This window comes from Bactrocera dorsalis, chromosome 4 (genome assembly GCF_023373825.1).
Source record: "Bactrocera dorsalis isolate Fly_Bdor chromosome 4, ASM2337382v1, whole genome shotgun sequence".
NCBI lineage: Eukaryota > Metazoa > Arthropoda > Insecta > Diptera > Tephritidae > Bactrocera > Bactrocera dorsalis.
In genome coordinates, this window is record NC_064306.1 from 67,573,396 (window position 1) to 67,596,685 (window position 23,290).

The 23,290-nt window shown below is 36.1% G+C and overlaps 2 protein-coding genes across 11 annotated transcripts in view; one reads left to right on the forward strand and one right to left on the reverse strand.

The window, feature by feature from the left end:
- LOC105233621 (glutamine-dependent NAD(+) synthetase) overlaps nt 1-23,290 on the forward strand; it is a 166,228-nt gene that overhangs the window by 118,695 nt on the left and 24,243 nt on the right. For all 3 annotated transcript variants that reach the window (XM_049456285.1, XM_049456288.1, XM_049456287.1), the window contains one exon: nt 12,296-12,768. The gene's annotated coding sequence lies outside the window, so the exon portion shown is untranslated. The remainder of the gene's footprint in view (nt 1-12,295; nt 12,769-23,290) is intronic.
- Nucleotides 1-23,290, reverse strand: part of LOC105233622 (cytosolic carboxypeptidase Nna1) — a 151,204-nt gene that overhangs the window by 118,119 nt on the left and 9,795 nt on the right. For 4 of the 8 annotated variants that reach the window (XM_049456284.1, XM_049456281.1, XM_049456283.1 and 1 more), the window contains exon 1: nt 15,384-15,483. The exons of 2 other annotated variants lie outside the window; for them this stretch is intronic. In XM_049456284.1, coding sequence (XP_049312241.1) covers nt 15,384-15,468 — 85 coding nt within the window. In that variant the 5' untranslated portion in view covers nt 15,469-15,483. Of the gene's footprint in view, nt 1-15,383; nt 15,487-23,290 lie in introns of those variants that run through there. 2 more of the 8 variants (XM_049456280.1, XM_049456276.1) reach the window with 2 other exon arrangements.

Below are 23,290 nucleotides of genomic sequence, written 5' to 3' on the forward strand. Positions count from 1 at the left end.
AAACACACACACAAAGGCCAACACACTCACACAGAGCAAACAAATAAATTCACATTAGAGTCAATGAAAAGGCGACGGCCCCCGAAAGCGTTTGCCAAAGCCTCAAATGGCAATAAATTCTCGCTTAATTGCAGTTCATAATTTTCATTTAGTGAAAGTAACGGAGATTCACCACATAAAACCATCCACCCACCTAAACGTGACCACACAACAAACACTGGCATACATACATATGTAAGTAGGCGACAAAACATTCACACAGTGGCACACACAGCGTTGGAAAGGAAAACATTTAAGCAGAAAAAAATGAAGAAAACAAAAACAGAAACAGAAAAACAGCAAGCAAAATAACAATAACAATAAAATTGGTGATCGCAATAAAAGGTGGCATGTGCTAAGCGTCAATGGCTGTACGTCCGTCCGTACGGCTGGGTGGTGGGTGGCGAGTGCATAGCACCTTTACATACATATATGTGTATAAGTGTGTTTGTATGCATGTGTTGTGCGTGGGAAAGCAGCAACAAAAGCATTGACCTTGTGTGTTCACACAAAATTGCTCGCCTCTGTCGCTGCCACCGCAATTATTATTGCCTTCTGGTTTGTTTTGTCATTGCAGTTGTTGTTGTTTTTGTTACCACAGCGCAAATCAAAACAAAGCAAAAACCTCGCTAATGGTCAAGTTAAGCAACAAAAAATGCCGTTTTTTTTGCTCGTTGCAATTTTTAATGCGAATTTTTTTGAGCTTTTAATGCGCGTGCAATTTTCAGAGAGCTTTTTCAGTAGTCACCAGCGCTCTCCTCGTCTCCTACTCAATTTGCCTCAATCTCTCCCTCGCTGCGCTCATTTGTCGCGTTGCAAAAGCGCTTTCACCCACATAACTGTGAAAGTATCACATGAGGCTCGCTTTTGTCGGCACGCAGCGCTGCAGTTTGCTCTCTCCTTTGACATTGTGCTCTCTTCTCTTTGTCGTTGTGCTCTCGAATCAATTTTCATACCTGCAGTTTGTTTATTTTCTTTGAACTCTTTCATTATATCGTTGCTTTTAATTGTTATGTGAGTGTTTGTAATTAAATTGTTTAAATTTTTATACACTCTCCTCCCTCATCCCTTCACATTCCTTACCGCCAAGTACTTTCATATCCATGCAACTTTGTGACACTGGGGCAATAGTGCTGATGTTATGTCTTTGCCAGCTTGGCATTGAACGGAGCTTTACTCAACAAGTTGTTGTTACTGCAGTTCGGAATCTCAACGATGAAGCTACTTAGTTCCTCTGGGTCTACCAAAGCAAAGAGATAGGTCTCTTAGGTATAATAGAATTAAATTTTTATATTTAAAAACCCATTTTTAGATTTATTTCTATTAAATTTGTCTACTTTTCAACAGAAAATTTCAAATTGCTAAAAATGTAACATAAAAAAGTGGCAACTCTTCTTAAAAAAATTAAACATAAACATAATTCGACGTGATACCTGTATTCTTATGTTTTTGTTTTGCATTATCAAGTTAATTGAACAAAAATTTCAAACAGGTGGCAACATTTCTCAATTTTTTTTTTAACTTTAAACCATTTTATTATCTTGGGTATGTTGTCCCCCTTGCAATAATTCTTTTATAATTTAAATTTCATTGAAGAAAAATTTTAAACAGGTGGCAACTCTCCACAAAAATAAACATAAACATAACTCGATTTGATACCAGTATTTTTATATATTTTTTTGCATAATCAAGTTAATTGAACAAAATTTTGAAACAGGTGGCAACTTTTTTCAAAGTTATTTTAAACTTTAAACCTTTTTATTATCTTAGAAATGTCATCCCTGTTACAATAATACTTTTATAATTTAAATTTCGATGAATAAAAAAGTTAACAGGTGGCAACGCTTTTCAAAAATTCTTGATCAATTTTTATATCAAAATTTATCAATATTTTATATTTCTTTACTATCAATTCAATTGAAAAAAAAATTGAAACAGGCGGTAACCTAACTCAAAGGGACTAAAATTGTATATATGTACTTAAATTGGTTAATGTTACATTTCTTTTTCATATTGTTAACCTTAAAATTTCTAACGTCTAAATTTTATGTTTCAACATGTATGTATGTACATACTCCTCCTTAGCTCATGGCAGAAAGACATTTTTTAGAATGTCGACGTATTTCTCCGTTTTTGAAAATACATCAGTCGTATGGAGCGAACCTAAACCATTCCAGGAAAAGCATTCCCACACCATGTTTCATCTTGCACCATGCTTCACTACGCGTGAAACATAGCGAGGATCAAATTCTTGATATATTGGTCGGCGAACATACCTGCGAGCATCAGGATCTATGTGATTCATTTTAGTTACATCGCTTTAAACAAGAAACTGCCATTGATTTGTTGTACAAGACCAAAAAAAGTTGGCAAAGGCTACACGTCGTTTCTACGATTTTAAATCACAAGTGGTGGTACCGTGAGGTCTAGATTCGACCCAACGCCGGGCAGTTATTCTCTTGGATATTTGGACATTGTATTCGCCTTGTATTTCATGTGGAATATTAGTGGAACTGTTTTTTGGGTCTCTTCGCGAGATAGTATTAATTCTGCGAGAACTACCTGTGAGAGACTGATTTGGATCTTTCTCTAATTGATACGCTAGTGGCAGCAATATTGTCGACATTACGGGCATTTCTTTGTCTCACTGGCAGGGGAGCATTTTATACTGTGCCTGTTGATTCAAGTTTTTTCACTAGACGCTCAATTGTTGAACTGACAAGACGATTATGACGACTATAAATTGGACGTAGCGCTCTTAAAAGAGAGGCCACTGACTCCAAATTACGGTAGGAAATTTCAATAGTTTCAACTCGTTGTTGGATCGTATTTTTTTCCATGATGATGTGGCAAACCTTACTGAAGAATATGTCAAAAGAACAGAAAAAATATGGCGTCGTTTGCTGGTATACTTTTGTTGCGTCCCTATTGAAAACCCCGTTACATTAGAACGGGTGGATTGTTGGCTGGAACCAAAAAACGGAAAATCGCTTATACAAGAAATATTCAACAGATCATTCTGAACAACTTTTGATTAGATTACATTTAAGCATTTCATAACCCAACAGTGTTCTCACTGCCGTTAGAAAGATCAAAAACCAGCTGTTATTGTCATTCATGAAGTCACATCGCTCAATATTTATCAAAAGAAAAGATTGTCATATAGAATTTTGAAGTGAAACCCATCCCCACCCATTTTTTCAAATATTTTCCATATAATAGAAATAGTGGATGCATTTTTCCATTTGTTAAATCGATTTTCAGGTGAAATTAGATTCATTGCTTTAAAAAAAATTGGTTTGTTTACATTTTTTCCCCTTTGTAGTGTCTAAATCAGCTGTGATAATATAATGTATTTCCAATGCTGACAAGTAGATGGCGCAAAATCAAAGTCGCACAGAGAGATTTTGTGTGGATCAGTTTCAAATCATTTCAATGAAGTGATTTGGAACTGTCATTTTTGTATGGCGAAATCTTGATAAATTTTTAAGATTAGTGGGATAATCGTGTGATTAAGTGTCGGTCTGAACATGGTATGAGAAACTATGGCTCCAAATCCGGTTTCGAGCCAGTTTTTTAGGCTTCATAGTGAAATCTGTCAAAGACCTGATTGTTAACGGATTGTTTACATAACATTATTTACTAAGAGTACTGCACATACAAAAGTTTAACAACAATAAAACACAGTTCAGTGGTAGCCAAATGGTTTCACAGTGCCTGAACGATGTGCGATGGCATTCCATCTTTATTAGAGAACAAAAGCAGTAAAAGTAAAAAAAACTTATTGTGCTTTTATTTTGATATTTTCTCTCAGATTTAGTTAATTGCACTATTTACTGTTATATTTTTAGCTTTTAAAATAATAAGAATTTATGTGAAAATGCCACAAAACAACCACAAATTGTGTGAAGAGCACTTTAATTTTGAGTAATAGCTCGGCTAGCGCAAAAATATTTCTTCATTGCAACAATTATATTATTTTCCCACAAAATAGTTTCGAAGAAAATTTCGTTTATTTAAATTTATTGTAAAATAAATGCACTCAAATGTTTGGCGATAAATTATTTCCTGCGGAGCATTTGCCAAAAAATTGAACAAATGCAAGATTTTATTTATGATTTACAAACATACAAAAGCGTTGCAACTATTAAAATTGTAAGCAAATATTTTGCAGCGGTAAATAAACCGCAATTATACACAAACACACACACAGACACATGCACACAAATACTAGTTCAAAATGCACAGCAAGCGAATGGCGGCAATTGCCGAAATTCCCGATAAAATTCATATACATCAAAAATAAATTTCAAATCGCACTTATCGCCGCATTTCTTCCGCCTGTCACTGGCACATACCAACAACAAAAACAAAAGCACACATTAGCAGCATTAAATGTTGCACATTTTAGTGCCGAGTTTCACACACACTTGCATAGCGCTTTCATATATTATATTATTATATAATTTGTAGCGGCGTGTGTGTGCTGGTGGCAACCCCAAGCGAGGCTTTCTGGCTCTCGTCGGTTCACTTATTTGTCAGCTGCTTTTCATTGCCAACAATTTTCCCATGCAGGCATAAAATTTTAATTAATCGTGCACGAAAATGTGCGGTGGGCAACATGACAAAGCGGCAATAACGGCACAACGCTTCACATGTGCATGTGTGTGAGTGTGTGTTCATGTAACAGCGCAGTGGCAACAGTTGTCGCCGGGGAATAGCAAGCAGCCGCAACAATATTAATATTGCAGAGCGTTTGCAGCTGGCGGCGAGCAAATAAAGTCAGACAAAATTTTGATTTCACTGATTTTTTTTTTATTTTTTTTTTTTTTGTTGTTATTTGTGCCTTTCGTTGTTATGCAATTAATCTATTGTGGCCAGAGCACTTTTGTTGGTGCGCCTTTATTGCAGTTGTCATAATAATTAAATTTTATGTTTGCAACTATATCAAAAATCATATATTCTCACAAAATGCGCATATAACTGTTAATAACTGCGTTGGCACCTGCTGTTGCAGTTGTTGCGGCAGCAATTATTATTATTCTCTGTGCTATCACAGATGACCACTTCGGTATGCACAAGCAAGCACACATATGTATTTGCTACCCGAAAACACCTGAAAGGAAAATATTGCTACAGTATGCGAGGAGCTTATGCAGTTCGCTTGCTAAAAGGTGGCAACCCTATTATAAAAGATGTCTCAATACAAATTTTGTTTATATATGTTCCGAAAAGTTTTGAGAAATGTCTTATGATGTACATGTTTTTATTTAGTTTACATTTTTTCAATAAGTGGCAACTCTATTTCAAGAATATATTCAAAATAAAAATTTTTCATATACGTTCAGAAACTTTTTGAGAAATAATTTATAATTTTTCTTCAGCTGACATTTTTTCAATAAGTGGCAACTCTATTTCAAAAATATATTCAAAATAAATTTTTTCATACAGCTGTGTTCATGAAAATAGTAGTGTCTGTGGGTCCTAACTTTCGAAGCATTAAACTCAAATAAAAGATACAAATTCATATAAAAAGTTGTAAGAAAAGTATTTATTATTAGTGTTAAGAATATTCACAGTCTCATTTTTTTTTAATATTTCGTTTTTACGCACGAAAGCATATTTAAAGAAAATACCTAAAAATTTGTGTGTTCATTAAAATAGTAGTGTTTACTTCAATTACGTAAAAAAATTTAAAAATACCTTTTGAAGATAATATTTCCTGTGCTACATATTGTCTGTACTCTAGTATTTAGTAGTAAATCCCTTATTTTTTAATACTGCCGCACATCGACGTGGCATAGAATCAACAAGATCCTTACAACGCTTCTCCGGGATTTGTGTCCATGCCTGTTTAACCACTTGCCAAAGGTGTACTCTACTTGTTGGATTTGCTGTTGCTACAACTCTTTTGACATCTCCCCATAAGTTCTCAATCGGGTTGAGGTCCGGGGACTGAGCTGGTCAGCGCATTACGTCGATCTTTTCAGCTGCAAACCACTCCTTAGCTAGTTTGGAAGTTTGTTTTGGGTCGTTGTCCTGTTGAAACGTCCATTTTATCGGCATTTCCCAGCTAGCAAATGGTAACATAACGTCTCTTAGTATATTTACGTATACTACTCGGTCCATGATGCCATCAATCAAATGGATAGGACCAACACCACTATACGAAAAGCACGCCCACACCATAATGCTAAGGCCACCATGCTTAACCGTTTTAGTAGTGTACCTGGGGTGGTATTCTGTGTTTGGTGGGCGACGGACATATTTTCTGGATCCTGTCCCACCAAACAAGACTATTTTGCTTTCATCGGTCCATAACACGTTGCGCCATTTTGCGGGCGGCCAATTTAAGTGCTCATTTGCAAATTGAATTCTTGCAGCGACATGTTTTTTAGTTAAGAGCGGTACCTTCCTGGGACTCCTTGCTTTTAAATTATTTTCTATTAAACGTCTGCGAACTGTCAGAGCACTGATTGACAAATTTAATTCATTTTTTATTACTTTTGCGGACGCTGTGGGCTTGGCCTTAGAGTAGCGAATAATGCGTTTGTCCTCTAAGGCTGTAGTCTTCCTTTTTCCACTACGATTTTCAGCTTTGTGTTCATAATTTATGGCGTTATATATCATTGTGGCAGTGCATCCTATAATTTCTTCGATTTCCTTGTACGTCTTTCCCTCATTTCTTAACTTAATTATTATTTGGCGTTTTTCTACGGAGCAATGTTTTGCTCTACCCACTAAAATAGAAGTAGTACCGCAATGTCAATAAATTTAATCAAAAAATGTTGAATTTACTTAAATACACTTACTGTTTGCTGATTTTTATTTTTATTTGTACTTATCAACCATTCGCATCAAGCACTACTATTTCAATGAACATAATATTTTTGACCAACGTTCAAAATATCGTCACAAACAAGACGAGTAACGCAAAGTTAACGGGATTTCCTGGTTTACCGTTTCTTAGAAGTGCATTCTACAAAAATACTACACACTTGTTCAACTTGCAACTTCTTACATGTCAGAACAGCGTTTTAAATGTTAGGATCAATTGCACTACTATTTCCATGAACACAACTGTATATTATACATTCAGAAATGTTTTGAGAAATAATTTATAATGAACGAATTTTTACTTAGTTGACATTTTTTAATAAGTGGCAACTCTGTTTCAGAAATGTATTCAAAATAAGAGAATTTAAAATGTTTCATATATGCACGTTCCATAACTGTTTGAGACATGTCCAATAATGGACGTAGTTTTCATTTATTGGCATTTTTCAATAAGTGGCAACTCTATTTCAAAAATATACTCAACATAAAAAAATTCAAATTTTTCGTATACATTCCGAAACGTTTTGAGAAATGACTTATGATGGACGAATTTTCACTTAGTTGAAATTTTTTCAATAAGTGGCAACTCTATTTCAAAAATACATTTAAATTGAAAATACCCACACCTCTTCCTCTACAGATAATTCTTTTTTCTCTGTCCTTTTGCCACTCATTTTGTAATATATTGTATACAATATAACTTGTATACTACTTTTACCGCAATGTGGCAACTCTACTTTAATATACCATAAACGTATATAAAATCAATTCTGCTCGAAATCTCTTTGTATGAACTAAATACTTTTCCAAACCTCTCTGAGATACCTTACGTTTTACTATTTTTACTTCTTAAAAGTCTTTTTAAGACTCCTCACTTTGTAGTGTCTTTTTGATTTAGTTTTTAAATAGGTGGCAACTCTAATTGTAAATATGTTATTAAGAAATAAGAAAATAAAAAAAAATTAAAAACATTCTATATTATTTCCTGTAGACTTGCTTGAAACTTCTTACCTTTCCACTTTGTAGTACGTTGTTGTTGGTTAGATGGCTTATCTTGAGAGATCGCACGTGGGCTGCTATATGTAGTCCTTTTTGAAACTATAGGAAAAGATCTCCGGCAATCGATCTTGGGCCGAAATGCTTTTGCAACTATGCATGGACCGGTGGTCCAAAATTGGTCCAGCTTCCGCGAAACCCAGCTATCCAGTAATAGAAATAAAGGGGATACGGGAGCACCGACCAGCTTCTATTATCATTTTGAATAGTTGCTTTCCTTGCTAGCTCATCAGCTTTGGCTGAGATTTCGCTATGGGTTGGTACCCACATCAGTCTTATCACAAAGACACTCGATGCTTTTGATAGCGAGGTAAGGCACTCCTTGACCAACCCTGAACGCACAGCCAATAAGTTATGGATTATCACTTCTCTGAAGGAGGCTGCACTCCGGAGCAGCAGATCTACTGCTACCTTAATAGCTACAAATTAAGGAAAACACTGCAATAGGCAGGAAGTCTGAAGCTGGAGTTGATAGAGAGTTCCTGACAGTAAACACCTTCACCAACCTACCCTCTAAGCTTTGACCCATCCGTAAAGTGGCTCACTGCCACTCTCGTCCAATGGCTTCTTCCCACCCACAATTCCCTCGTCGTTATACGGGCAGAGAAGGAGCCGCCAGAGTTCGATTTGACAACTCCATGATCCAAGTGAACCGGTATGCAGTCAAAGAGTGTGAGAATTTCCGAGTCTTCAGCCACGTGTTGCGTTTTAAATATTCACATTTTCGATAGGAGGCATCTCTGTTCCAAAATGTTTGTCATGATACGAAATTCCTTTAAAAAATTGTAATGAGCCGATAACAGTTTTCAAAGAGGGGCAAGCATACCGCACGTAAAACCCGTTATTTTCAAACGCTGCGCTAAAGCGCTTCACGTTTGCCGCCAACTTAACAGCCATTTTCCCAATTACCCTCGAACGGATTAAACATTTTGCGTTTTTTTGTGTTTGTTTTTGTTTTTGCTTTTTGTGGAAGTGATTTACACGCTCGATTGGCTTTATTTATCCACCTGCTGATCAACACGCCACACGCACACCCACAGAAGCACGCAAATTTACACACACATTGGACCTCAAAGCACTTCAGCATGTAAGTGTGTGTGTGTATTTGGGCACACGTGGGGATGCGGTGCGGAAATGTGGTTGTATTCTGTTTTCACGCAGCGCATTTATTTACCGTTGCAAATTTATTTAATTTATTTTTTAATCAGCACTCTGCGAAAAAGAGGATTAAGCACCCTTTGCCATATTTACACTGTCACACAACATTTAATGCATGTTTATATAATGTACTCACATACAAATGCCCTCAAGGAAATTCTTTTGAAGTTACTGGTTAATATATGGATCGTTTTTTAATTGAAGTATACATAATCATAAAAAGTTAAAAAAAAATTAAAAAGTACGTTAGGGTTACAGAACATTTTTCACATTTCTCTGGAGATAATTAGCAAGGAAATATGTGTCTTCTACTCCTTAATCATTTGTAGTCTATAACTGCCTTTCTTTAATAACATACAACCACACTTCTACCATATATTTATTTAAATACCTATACCTTCCGCCTTCATCTACTGAACTTCCTTTCACCCTAGAAATCAACAAAGGTACTCTGCACCCATTCCTTGAATTTCATTGTGAAATCGATTGCACCATGGTTGCAAAAGCCCGCTTCGAGTACGCAAGTAATTTGATCCAATTTGCTAATTACCACAAATGCTGCCAATGAAGTTCTGCAAATGATACTTGAGGCATTAGCAGCAAACATTTCGTTGACATTAGCAATAACAAACTAATTAGAAGACAAGGTGCAACAAATTGGCAGTCAGGAGGCACACAATCTTCCATACATATATGTATGTATGTTTGTATACATTAATAATTATGCATATACAAATATTTGTAGCAACTGCAATGGTGTTTCGATTGCTGTTTACTAAACCAAAATCCTTTATTCGATAAATACTTATACACCACTGAATTCTGTGCTTGTGGTAGAAATCAATTTTGGAAAAAGAATTTGTCGAATTTCGCATATTTTATGCATTTTTCCTCTGGTCTTGCGTTGCTGACTTGATTTTGAACTTTCAACGTTTTCCAAAATAAAAATGAACACTTTAGTTTTAAGAAACGACATTAAATTGAGAGATTCATTTGAAGATTGAAAGGCTTGATCACGTCTCCATATTTTTTACTCTGTTTGTCGTGGCAGATTATTTTATAACAGTTTTGCTCATCTAACGGTTGTTTGCATTATCTAAAGCAAACTTAGATAGTTATAGTCTTTTGCAGACACCTCGAAATTTTTGACAGATTTAATTGTTTAAAATAGCGGCTGCACTCGAATATAGCCCTTTCTTACTTGCTTAAGGATATAATTGATTTTTGTAGTTTTTTCAAATCATACTTCTAACTGCTTAGTTCGAAGTCGAAAATCGTCACTAGAAGTTACGTAAATAAATGTCTCTAACTCCTGTGTTTTGAAGCCAATTTTAGGAATAACGCTGAATTATTTGATCCAAAGCCTCAACGAAAAGATTTTTCGCTTCCAAGGTGAATCGTTTTGAAAATCAATGCTTTATAAAAAGTGTTACAGTGATCGGATTTAGTTCAAATATGCGCCGTTTCGTTCGTTAATCTGTTTCCATCTAGACGACAACTTCAGAATATCCCCCTCGTAGAAGCCACTCTCCTTATTTGCGAAGAACTGGGACAGCCACTTTTCACAAGCCTCTTTTGAGTTCAACTTTACACCAACAAAGGTGTTTGCCATGGACAGAAACAGGTGGTAATCACTTGGCGTTATGTCCGGGCTATATAGTGGATGCGATAAAGCCTCCCATGCGAGCTCCCGTAACTTCTGACGAGCTATCAACGAAGTGTGTGGTTTAGCGTTGTCCTGGTGGAACACTACACCCTTCCTGTTGGCCAATTATGGACGCTTCTGGTCGATCGCCTGCTTCAAGCGGTCCAGTTGTTCGCAGTAGATGGTAGAATTAAGCGTCTGGCCATATGGGAGCAGCTCATAGTGGATGATTCCCTTCCAATACCACCAAACACACAGCAAAATCTTCTTGGCCGTCAATCCCGGCTTGGCCACTGTTTGGGACGATTCACTGGCCTTCGACCACGACCGTTTTCGCTTAATATTGTCGTATGTGATCCATTTTTCGTCGCCAATCACCATCCGCTTCAAAAATGGGTCGAGTTCGTTCCGTTTCAGCAGCATATCGCAGGCGTTGATTTGGTCCAGAAGTTTTTTTTGCGTCAAATCATGCGGCACTCAAACATCAAGCTTTTTTGTGTTCCAGCCTTCTGCAGATGGTTTAAAATGGTTTGGTGACTAACTTCCATCTTCTGGGCGATGTCACGAGATGCCACATGCCGGTCTAACACGATGTTTTCCATGATTTATCGGTATTCGTCGTTCCTCCCACACGTAAAAATCACCGAATATACTTTATGTGCTTCAGAAAAACAAGCGTTTATTAAACACTAATGATCCAGATGTCACTGACAGTCATACCAACATAGAAAGAAATATTTCGACGAATTGGTTTTTCCGCGAATTTTAAATTAAAAAGTCTTGCTATTTTTTGCCCACAGTAGTGCAACAAGTCTAATCAGTTGCTGTCAAAATCTAGGTAATAGATTTTGTAACTAAGTTCATAATATATCACATTTTTATGTAAGTAGACTTTTACTTGTGAATAAGTACCACCAAAATGTTCGAGAAAAGCCAATACAAGTGAACAAAAATTTAATTGCGATTTAAGAGAAGACAAATATCACGCTGAAATCGGTGAAAGTTCTGTACAAATTCAGTACATTTTCTATCATTAATTGCTTAAAGACTCCAAGATTTAAATTCAGGGGACTTGCGGAAACTGTTACTTTACTCCTAAAAGGACCATAGTAACTATTTTGTATATTGAGACCCACAGATTCAAAGTACTACTGACAAACTCCAGAATAATCCGTCCGACCTCCATGACTATAAACTAGTAAATTCCAAAAAAGTAGTAGTAAAAAATAGTTGTAGCGAATTTAGAAGATATGTGGTTCTGATATCTTCTAAATTCACTCCAACTCTGGATTACTATTTTACAACAAAAGCGAAAGCTAATGAAACCTCCATCAAATGAACTGCGCGTAACTACAAATAAAATCACACACTTTTTCATACAAACAAAAAACAGACTTCCGACCAACAGTTATCCATTTCCTTTATCCCTAACTGTAATTCAACTCTAACAGGGTGATAATCCACTGTGCTGTTGTTTCGTACACTTTTATTTTTAGTCAAAACAAATCCTCAGTGAATGACAAATTCCTTAACGTTATCAAATCTCTTGATCCATTACAGCACAACTACAACGACAACAACAAAGCAAAGTGGTGAATGCATGACTGCAGCAACAACAACAACAACAGAATCTTAATAGGAAAACAAATAGTAAAAACAGCAAAAACAACGATCCTTCCAATAGCAACTAGCGGGTGAATAACAAACTGCAACAACAACTACAAAACAAACATAGAAAAAGTACAACGCTATAAGCAACAGCAACAAGAACAAGAACAACAACATAGCAACGCAACAATCGCACAACGACAAGTCAATTGCAAGGACTTCCTACGAAAACAAAACAAAAAAAACAACAACAAGAAAAAATATAAGAAATCAAATTACAACAAACAAAACGTGAAACAACAGTCAGTCGCTACAGTATTACAACAACACGGATGCGAAAGGAAAACAACGACAACAACAACAACAACACAACTTGCAGCTAATAGAGGCAGCAACGACAGCAGAGAAGGGAGACACACACACAAGTAAGTTCACCAGAAACAAGTTGCCTGTTTGTTTTCTACAAATTTTCGCTTTTCGCCAAATCCCACTCAAGTGCGCAGGAAAAGCTCATAAGCGAGCATTGAACACATAACGGATTGCCATAATGATTTCCCGGGGGCAAAGCGCTTCGAAAGTTTTTTGCGCCAAGGTAGGTTCGAACAAAGTGAGAGCTTTACCGTTATGCGAGGTGGTGTTGGTGAGGTGGTAGGTTATCGGATTACTGCATCAAAAGTGCGACGGATCAGTGCAACAGCGCCGTGGCTTTGTAGAAACCTATCTTTGTATGTGTGTATAACCTTTTAGCTTTTCCTCGTAAAGCCCAATAGACCAGTAGCGGCATTTCCAACAATAAATTCCGCACCTTTTCAGCGAATATTGAAATACTGGCATAAACTTTATTGCATCGCTCGCTGACCGTTCCCCTTGCTTTGCCCGCGCCGTCGCTTGAAATTCAATTTTATCGCCGCTGTTTTCCGCTTACTTCCAGTCGCTTTGCTGCATAGCCATTCGCGTAACGGTCGAAAAAAAAGAAAAAAAAAACAAAGCATTTATAATTTCCTGCGCTCATTGACTTGACTTGAGTTGAGTTGTGAGCTGTTATCCAAAGTTCAAATACCCGTCAGCGGTTTATGCAAACTTTCAAGTTGACTCTGCGCAGTTTGGTGTTCAAACTCTGAACTATTGCTTTGAGATTATGACTTTTTTGTTGGTGTTGTTCTTTGCGCGAATTTTGCCGTTTTTCTTTGCAGTTTGCTTAATTTCACGCCAAGCAAGGAAGGAAGAAAGTTTCGATAATTTCTTTACAAGTATTTTGTTAGAGTGAATTATATATTAGTTTAAAAATTTGCAATAAAAATGACTTTCTTTCGATTGTATATCTTATACAAGGATATATGTTCATATTCATGAAATACTCAAATAGTTTAAGTGCATACATATCATACGATTAGTAGTATCGTAGTTCGTACGCATTATGATAGGAAAGTAAATTCGTATAGGGTTGAAAGCAATGAAAATGTTAGTCTCGATTGGGCTAGGTAGGGCGGCTGATCCTCTCAAAAACGGTAAAGCAGGACCACATTTAGACAGCTGTGAAAGCTGGTCCTTTGTTTCCCAAAACTCCGAGATTTAGAACACCAGACAGACCAGAAGCAGAAACACTTCGAACTTATCACGAATTTTTAAACAGGCTAAAAGCAATCCCAGCCACTACGCCAGGTTCACCGAATTTATGTCTACCCAGATTTTTGTTAGAAGGCAAAAGCTGGACAGTTGAGAAGAAAGTGCCCAGATGATTCCAACTCGCCTACCTTTGTACAGCTTTGGCATTTGCATACGACGAGACATGTAGCCACATCGCATTTTAGTCTGACTTTCCATACAATTTTTATATACCGGCATTACTTTAGTTTCTTCAGCAATTTTTTTGAAAGGAGTCTCAATGCACTCAAACCACATCTTTAGAGTAAGTATTTCGATGTTCTTCTCGAAAAAAATTTAAATACTTTGATAAAAGTCTCATGGCGACTCGATTCAAGCTCAAAATATCAACCAAACTCTTCGTTGATATTCTCAGCTTTTTGGTACTACCTTCCATAAATGCTCTATGTCCTTAAAATTTTTGCATTTTCAACGAGTAGACTTCAAAAATCTTTGCAAAATAAAAAAAAGTATCTGTCAATGATATGATAGCTGTCGTAGCTCACTTGAAATTGATAGGAGTACCAAATCAAACCAATTTTTACCGACCGACCCTTGCAATAGTTTGGATTTGGGGTGCATGCTTCATACTTCCTTGAAGTACGCTACCATTATATGCCTAATTTACCGAATGCTAAGCACGTTAGTGAATCCAAAACTATTTGAATATAGAAATTTGTTTTTTTTTTGTGGATTTACCATGAGGCCACTTTGATAGCTATATTTCATACAATATGTCCTACGTAGGAAGCTGTACGAAAGCCCGATTCACTCTTCCTTCCTCGTTGCGTATAATTAGCGTCTTCTTTAAAACAAAAAAAAATGAATATAATCGAAATAAGGACTTTTAGATGGCCTTAAAAGTAATTAATTCAATAGTTTTCAATAGTTTTCGGCTAGGAATGCTGTAATACTATGTTGACAAGACATGTAGCCAATAATTATGCTTGTAATGAACGATTCCGAATCGGAAGTACCATTAGTAAGACAAAATTTGAAGGAAACTCTATTGTTTTTGTAAAAATTGCCAGCAGGGAACACACAATGAGTGACATATGAAGTTCAAACTTCATATAAAGAATCGGGGAACAGGTTCAAATAAACCAGTCCGAGTCAAATTTGATCTTAAAATATTTAACATATTAATAAAGACTGTATAATAGGATTTGTCCGCTGAAACGAATTTTGGCTGAAACACGGTTTTGTTCAAGGTCAGTCTCTTAAAAAGCATTGCCGAATCTACAGTGTCCATTGACATAAAAATCAAATAACAAAAAATAATAAAAATAAAAATACAAAAAAATATATAAAAATAATTTCTTGCACAATCAACATACAAATGAAGTTGACATAAAATTTCAAATGAATAAAAAAGCATTCGCCTTAAAATAGTTACCTCCAGCATTGACCGGCGACAGCGCACAAGTGGGAAAGAGCTGCGCTTGTAGAAACTGCACACGACCGCCCAAGCCGAACTCCATTTTGGCGTCGTGATATTAAATGCAATTTATTGAATAAATAGTAAACAGCTGTCATTTATACACGCTTCAGCAGAACAAGTCTTTGGAGGGAAGCAGGTGATGGTGACTTCTAAAGAAATTGCTCATACAAAGAGACCTCGCATAAAATTGTATTATATTATTTGATATTTTTTTTCTACAGTGTGAATAATACGTTTTTCAACACGAACTTTCGCAACGTAACGGTACCTCACACGTACAACATAGCTGCAAATACTTGGTCGGCGCACAGTGCTCTCTTCGCTGCTATAAATTTGTACTTTGTTCACAAGGCATCAAAGGCGTACCCGGACACGTAAAGTCGCTTTGACTTCCACTTTAAAATTTACGCGATTTTAACTTTTATTTCCTGCAGTGACTTTGCAATTCGCGATTGTTATTGGTGTTAGGTATTCCGCGCCTCCATTTGCCCGCATGCCGCCATCATTTTTGTATCACTTTTTATTTCTAAAATATATTTGAGTGCCAGTTGTATAGCTGGCAATTGATGAATTCCTGTGCTTTTCATTACGATACATTCATTATTTATTTGTCTTAAATTACAAGCTCATTCAGTACTTTTTGTTTGTTTTCATTGTAAGTTTCTTTATTTCCTCTCGTTTTCATTTGCTTTTTCCACACTGTTATTGCCCTGCTGCCAGTCTGTTAAAAGTCGCTGAAATTCGACAAATTCGAGCGACTAAAAAAAGAAGGCTCACACTCATATTGACTTTTAAATTTGATTTATTTGCCAATTTCTTTGACTTGCGCGGCAGTTCGTTAGTTCACTGAAGGCGAAGAAGAAGCCGTGAACTTGCACAGCGTAATTCAGAATTCTTCAAGTGGAAAGCATTTCGTAGTTGCGAAATTTGTATGCTGTGAAAATAACGGGAAACACATTTTTATAGTAAGAATTTTTCAACTTATCTGCCACTGCAAGCATTTCAATGATTTTTGGCGCACCCGTGCGTATGAGTAACCTCAGCGCACATATTAAAATTATTATTTTTTCTTACACAAAAAAAAGCTGTTTTCACTCAATTAGCGGAAATTTATGCACAACCGTTAAGTGTGCATCACTACAGGCACTTCACTCACACACACACTCACATATACACACGCTTTAGTTACTTTTTTTCTGCCAAATTACATAACTGCCGCGCGTTTTGGCAACTTTTCTGATACTTTCTGCGAACTATTGCATATTTTCCAACATCAAATAGTTTGCACAACTTTTTTTCAACAAACTCCGTTCGCGACTGACGAAATTCCGCCGAAAAACATGCACGAAAAATGCACGCACACAGGCACGGCGCACTCAAACAAAACAAAAATTTGCGATTAAAATAAGGCAACAACAAAAGTTAGACGAAAAACAGTCACTTTTATACGAAAAACCAGATATTGTCTATGTGGGTGTGCGTGTGTTGGAGTGAGGAAACCCCTGCATTTTTGCATTTGAATTTCCATAGGCGCATTCGCCAACTTGTAACGGGACAAAAACCGTGAAAACCACGGTAAAAAAATGGAAACTAAAAGAATAGAACAACAACAAAAAAGAAAAATGCCGACAAACATGCCAACAAAGCAAGAAACCACGAATTCCTTGGAAACCATGCAAGTAGAGTGAAGGCGCCCAAATCGCTTGACAACAACTACGCGCGCAACAACAAGTGCAGGCAGCAAGTCGGTAGACTCCAAACAACAGACGGATGGAGTGATAGGCAGACAACAGTTACTTTCGACGTGCCGCTTAGTTAGACCGCCGCTTCGTTAAGCAGGTGACGTTTATGAGAAGGGGAGTGGGTGATGCCTTCCGGCAAGAAGCAAAGCAGCAAAGAAAGCCGCTCACAGCACAGAAACGCATTCGCTATTCCAATTTCCATTTGTTATTTCATTAATTGATTGATGTTCGCGTTGATTGCGAATACCTTTTTGATTTTTGGAGAAATTAATACTCTCCTGTGCATATTTACGCATAGCCCTACAAGGCAAAGCATGGCAGCGCATACTATTGTTTATAAATAGCGCTTGCGTTAACAATCTATAAATATTTCATGATGGTAAAATATGACAAAAACATGACAAGGAATTGACTGCCAAATTGGATTTTTAATCGGAGCGGCAATCAGCGTAAATGCGCTGAGGAAATAACTTTTATTTGTCATGGATTTTACTTTGCACAATATACTCGTGTATACAATGCCATATGTACGTATATATATACATATATTTGAGTTTAGTAGGGAGTGGGAAATAACAAAAAACAGATTTGCATGGTTAAAGTTTTGGTTAAGCTTCGATTGACCTGGTTTCAGGGATACATATTGGGTCTATAATTATATTCTTGTGGTTTGCTAACAGATGTCGTAACTTCATTTACTACTATGAAGAAAAAATAATAAGACTTTGTGCATAATTTTAAAATTCTTAATTAATTCTTTAAAATCTATGTCGTTCCGCTCAAAATGTGCTGCATTATAAGCTTCTAAAACCTGTAAAGCCGCCAATGGGGAGCTCTGCCGACAAGAACCTATCAAATCGAAATGAGCGATTGACGAAAAACCCCAGATATTTACGAATAGGCACTAAGCAATATTTTTTAATCATGACAACTTTCAGACTCATACTGCAAGACCGACCGAAAACGATATATTTAGAAAACAGCTGGGAAACTTTGCCTCAGACCTTGCCGAGACCTTGACCCTTCTGACTACGATTTCTGCCAGCCAATGCAGAGCGCCACCACGGGAATACAAAATAGAATAGAATCCACACATTACCAGATAAATGAGAAAATGTTATAGCTTTAGATGAGCAATACTTTGAATATTGGACATGATTTTCTTAAATAAATCCTTAAATTTTTAAGAAAACTAAAAAAGTCCAGGCGCTGAATTCAATTTTCGACGGTTTTAAAGCATAAATCAGCCGATACTGCTGCAATTTTGGACGAAGTTCATCAATCGTAGCTGGCTTGTTGGCATAGATCATAGACTGGACGCAGCCCCATAGAAAATAGACTCACGGCGTCAAAACGCACGACCGAGGCGTTCACCAAACTTGGTTTTCAATAAATCGATTGTTAAATTCGCTGTATAACTAGTGGTACCATCCTGTTGGAACCAATATTCAATATTCTTCTTCTTTGTTTCACTGACACGGGAGCATTTTCTATTGTGCCTGTGCATTCAAATTTCTCCACTAGACCCTCAATTGTTGATCTGACAGGACGATTATGACGACCATAAATTGGACATAGCGCTCTTAAAGTTGAAGCCACTCCGAATTTCGGTAGTAAATTTTAATAAATTCGATTCATTGTTGGGTCGTATATCTTTCCGTGATGAAATGGCCAAAGAGCGAAAAAAGTATGGCGTCGTTTGCTGTCCCTATCGGTCTACTTTTGTAGCGTCATTTAAAAAAAATCGTTATTAAACATTCTTCAAACTGGATTTTTCGTCTGTGTTGTCAGTCATTCATACAGACTATTTAAGGTCTTCGAAACATACTTGAGTTCACTTGATGTTAAGAATCGGTTAAAAGTTATCCGGCTTTAAATTATGATACTGAGTGCCTCCTTTTTTTTTACTTTCAGTCAGTGCTGTCAAGTGTTCCAAATTACAAAGAACCTTTGTAGGTATGTTTCCAGATAAAACTCTTCAGAAACTTGTAAATTCGTTCAATTATTATTAAATTGTTAAAAATGTATTCAACATGTGTTTGTTTTCAACATGTGTTTGCTCGCTTAAACTTATATTAAAGAACCACCTAGAACCACTTTCACCTAACTTTTTAAAATCAACTTGAAATAGTGGTCGAACTTTGGTCACGGTTAGAAGTAGCTATCAGAGATCAAAATGATATATTGAGGCTCAAAAGTTAAAACTATAATAACCATATTTGTTCCACCGTGGTACAATGGAAACAGTGAGACAGAAAAATGTGTTTATTTGATATTTTGGGACCACCCTAACATATACATAATAACTTTAAAAGTGAGAATTAGTGAAAACTCGAACGAGATATAGGTGAATACAGATTTTATGTGCACTAAGCAGTTACCTGCTGTATAACTCTCTTAAATAAACACACGGTAGATCTTTCTGCGCTACCTGATAATATAAAAGGCAAGTATTTTAATTGTTCTAGAAAATTTTTACATTTAACCTGTTGTTTGTATAATGAAATTCATATTTCTTAAGCAGCTATTAAATATTCAGCAGAAATATTATTTGACAAGTAAACAAGTATATGATTTCATTACAAACAAATGTATTAGGGTGAGCCCAGTGATATGGAATAAATAATTATAATGTATTAACTATATTTTTTAAATTTTAATTTTCATATTTACGATATATTCTCAGTCATTCATACAGATAAGGTGGACCTAATGTTAACAAAAAATATTTCACCTTTATGGATAACTTGCTTACAAATTGAATTTTATTAAATTTCTGTTGATACATTTTTTGATATGATTTAGGGTAGACTTAAAGGTGGCAAAAATGACTTTTTATTTAAAAAATATTCATACAAATTGTAATGTAAATTATTGAAAAACAAAGTTATGAGTATATGTTATTTTTATGGATCACCCTAATAATTTCCGATATATTTTTCTCTAAAATACAAGTTAAGGCCAGTATTTTGTAATTTCAATTTATTTAAAAAAATATATATTTTTACTACGACCACCACTAATGTCATCCTTTGCATATAAAAATTAAGTACAAGCCAAAAGATGAAAAATTGCTTTCACCAACGTGATTTTTGCACAAAATTTATTTTCACAAATTTGCTATACGCCAGCAAAATGCTAAACAAAATCCCGTTGCATGTAAAAATTACCGCTAAATAAATGGATTTCAGCAAGCGAAAAATATACAGCGTACAATAATATTTGTAGGAGGAAAAACAACAACAAAGACAGGTAAAATTTTTGATCGCATTTTAAAAGAGACCTCACAAACGATGCTATACAAGTGAAATACATATTTACATACATACATATGTATAAAACATGCCGTTGTAAGTATTTAAAGACGCGGCCGCTTAAAATTGCTCGCCTTGACCATCAAAATGTGCACTCATTATTTTTATTTCTCGCTATTTTAAATTTTTGCTTTCAAAATAAATTGGCTGTACATTTTAAGGTGGGAAATTCGTTCGGTACAATCGTTCAACGAACGCGAGACACCTGTTCGCACAATTTCCATCTCAATTCACGAAGGCATAAAATATGGGCTATGAAACAAATAGATATGGATGGCGACAGCTGAAACTGAAATTGAAAGAGCGCGTTTAAAGATGATGGCCATTTTCGTTTCGGCGATTTTCTCTGCACACATAAATGCAGTTATTTTTTATATGTACACAAATTCTTGAAAAAAATATAAACAAAATCGCTTCCCCAAAATTGGCGTCGAAGATCTCAATAATAAATTATTTTTACAAGTTTATCTGACACGTCCGCATTTAAACATTTTAAACATCGAAATATGACAATTTTGAGTAATTTCATAAGTTTGACAGCTGTCACTTGACAAATGCTTTAATTAATATTTTACATAAATTTTTAATGCAGCGAACTTCTTCACTTGTAGCTCATTATTTTGCATTTTCATGTTTTATTTTAGCCTCATATTCGCGCATATTTAACGGCGCTGATTTTTTAATTTATTTGCTTCGCACTTTCGTGCCATTAAATTGTCATTGCGTTGCCTCTGCTTGTGTGTCTTCGCATGCACTCGCCACTTGTCTCCCTGCAGTGTACACATTGCTCTTTGTGAGGCTCAATTAATTCATTCACTTTGTAATATGAAGCTGTCATTGAAAGTGACACTGTGTATGCTTTGCGGATTAAGTACTTACAGAAAATTTCAATGCAAATGTAATCATATACACATACATAAGTATATATAATTTTATTTGTTAATTGAATGCGTGAATCTTATACAAATATTGAATTTGAATGAGTTTGGAAATTCGAAGATGTGAATGGCATACTTGATTAACGTAAAAATGTATACATATATAGTGAATAAAAGTGCATATGGTAATTACATAATGTTACTCTCTAAAAACATGATGGCGTGCACTTCTGAAGATATTGAAGTATTTCATAAAAATGTTCTCATGTAATGCCAAACAGTGAAAAAAAACACGTGGCCACTGCCTTCAACTCATTACTAACGCGTTGCATTTACTCAAGTTTTAAGGGGTTACAAAAAAAAAAAAAAAATTTCGCGAAATTTTCACTGAAATTATATTTTTTCCTTCGTACATTTTTTCGCTTTCGATGATTCTGTAAGGGGTTATCCTGCCAACGCGGGCGCATCTTTTTTCCGAGGGTTTCGCAGTATGTAACCTCTTAATGATCGTGTGACTACGCGATATGTGTCTACGACTGCCTTTGAAGATGCGTTAGGCAGTAAGAATAGAAAATAGTTGCTGAGAGCCAGATCTCGTGAATACGTCGGAAGTGGAAAGAATTCGAAGCCAAATTCATGGATTTTTGCCACCGTTTTCGCTGACTTGTGACACGGTGCCTTGTCTTGGTGGAACAGCACTTCCTTTGAAATGCGATTTTGTTCTTCAAACCCAAAATACAGACGCCCTACCATTGCCAGCTGACTGTTACATTTTCCACGCTTTCGAGTGGATTCATCTTGTGCAGTCCACTTTGGTTGTCGATTGTTACAACTTTGCGTCATCAGCGTTAGCACATTTTCATCAACCGCCGAATCATGATTGCTTCTGTTTATTGCTATGTTGTTAACTAACTGCCTACTTCATTTGTTTTCTATTTCTTTCACTCTGTGTATGCACCATCACTTGTGCCAAAGAGACACATGCGATTAATAAATGTCCCGGTAATTTGAGTTTTTGTTATTTTCTTCTATTTTTTAATCGGAAAATTACGCAATGTTTGCATCATCAGGTTAGCACAGGCAAAATGTTCGTTCTTTCAGTTTATCTTGTTTCGAAATTGAATACTTATTGACACCAAAATTTTTTGTACTGACTCACGTGATCTATTTTCATTAATATGGGTAAGGAAAAAGCCGTTAATCGTATGAAGAGAAAGCAAAAATCGCAAGCATTTGAAGATGTTAAAGCTTTCAATAACTGAAATATCGAAAAAACCGGCCAGGAGTCGACAAGCTTATATACAATTTCTTACGTAAATTAAATCGGGATATGAGTCGAAATAATAAAGGCGGTCGGTAATAAAATAAAGCCTCCAAATGCTTTACGATATTGATATGAGAGCTGATTTTGAGAGAACTAGCATCCAAACTCTCACGAAGTCGACGCAAAGATCAGGACAAATGTTGGCGTTGTAAAGCAAGTTTATCTACTATTCAAAGAGTTATAAGGACTGCTTCACTACAGAAGAGACTGAAAGTACAGAAAAATACCACCACTTAACGATGCACGAACAGGAATTACGACTACATGTCGTCACGAGTAACACATGGCCTGGAGTCTGATTGGCACTATGGTTGTCGTTTTCAGATGAAAAGAAAATTTAAATTTAGAAGGACCCGATGGGATACAATTATTACTTCCAATGATCTTCGGAAGGAGGAAACATTCATTTGGATCGACTTCATAGGTCGGGGGTGCGGAGATAATGGTGTGGGGAGCCCTCTCCTTACTATGGTACGTGCGACCTGCAATGTTAAACACGAATATGAATGCAAATACATATACAAACGTACTCGAAAACGCCTTTTCCCCATTTTAAAAGTGTGTTTGGAACATGTACCATGGCGCTTCCAACACGACAATGCCT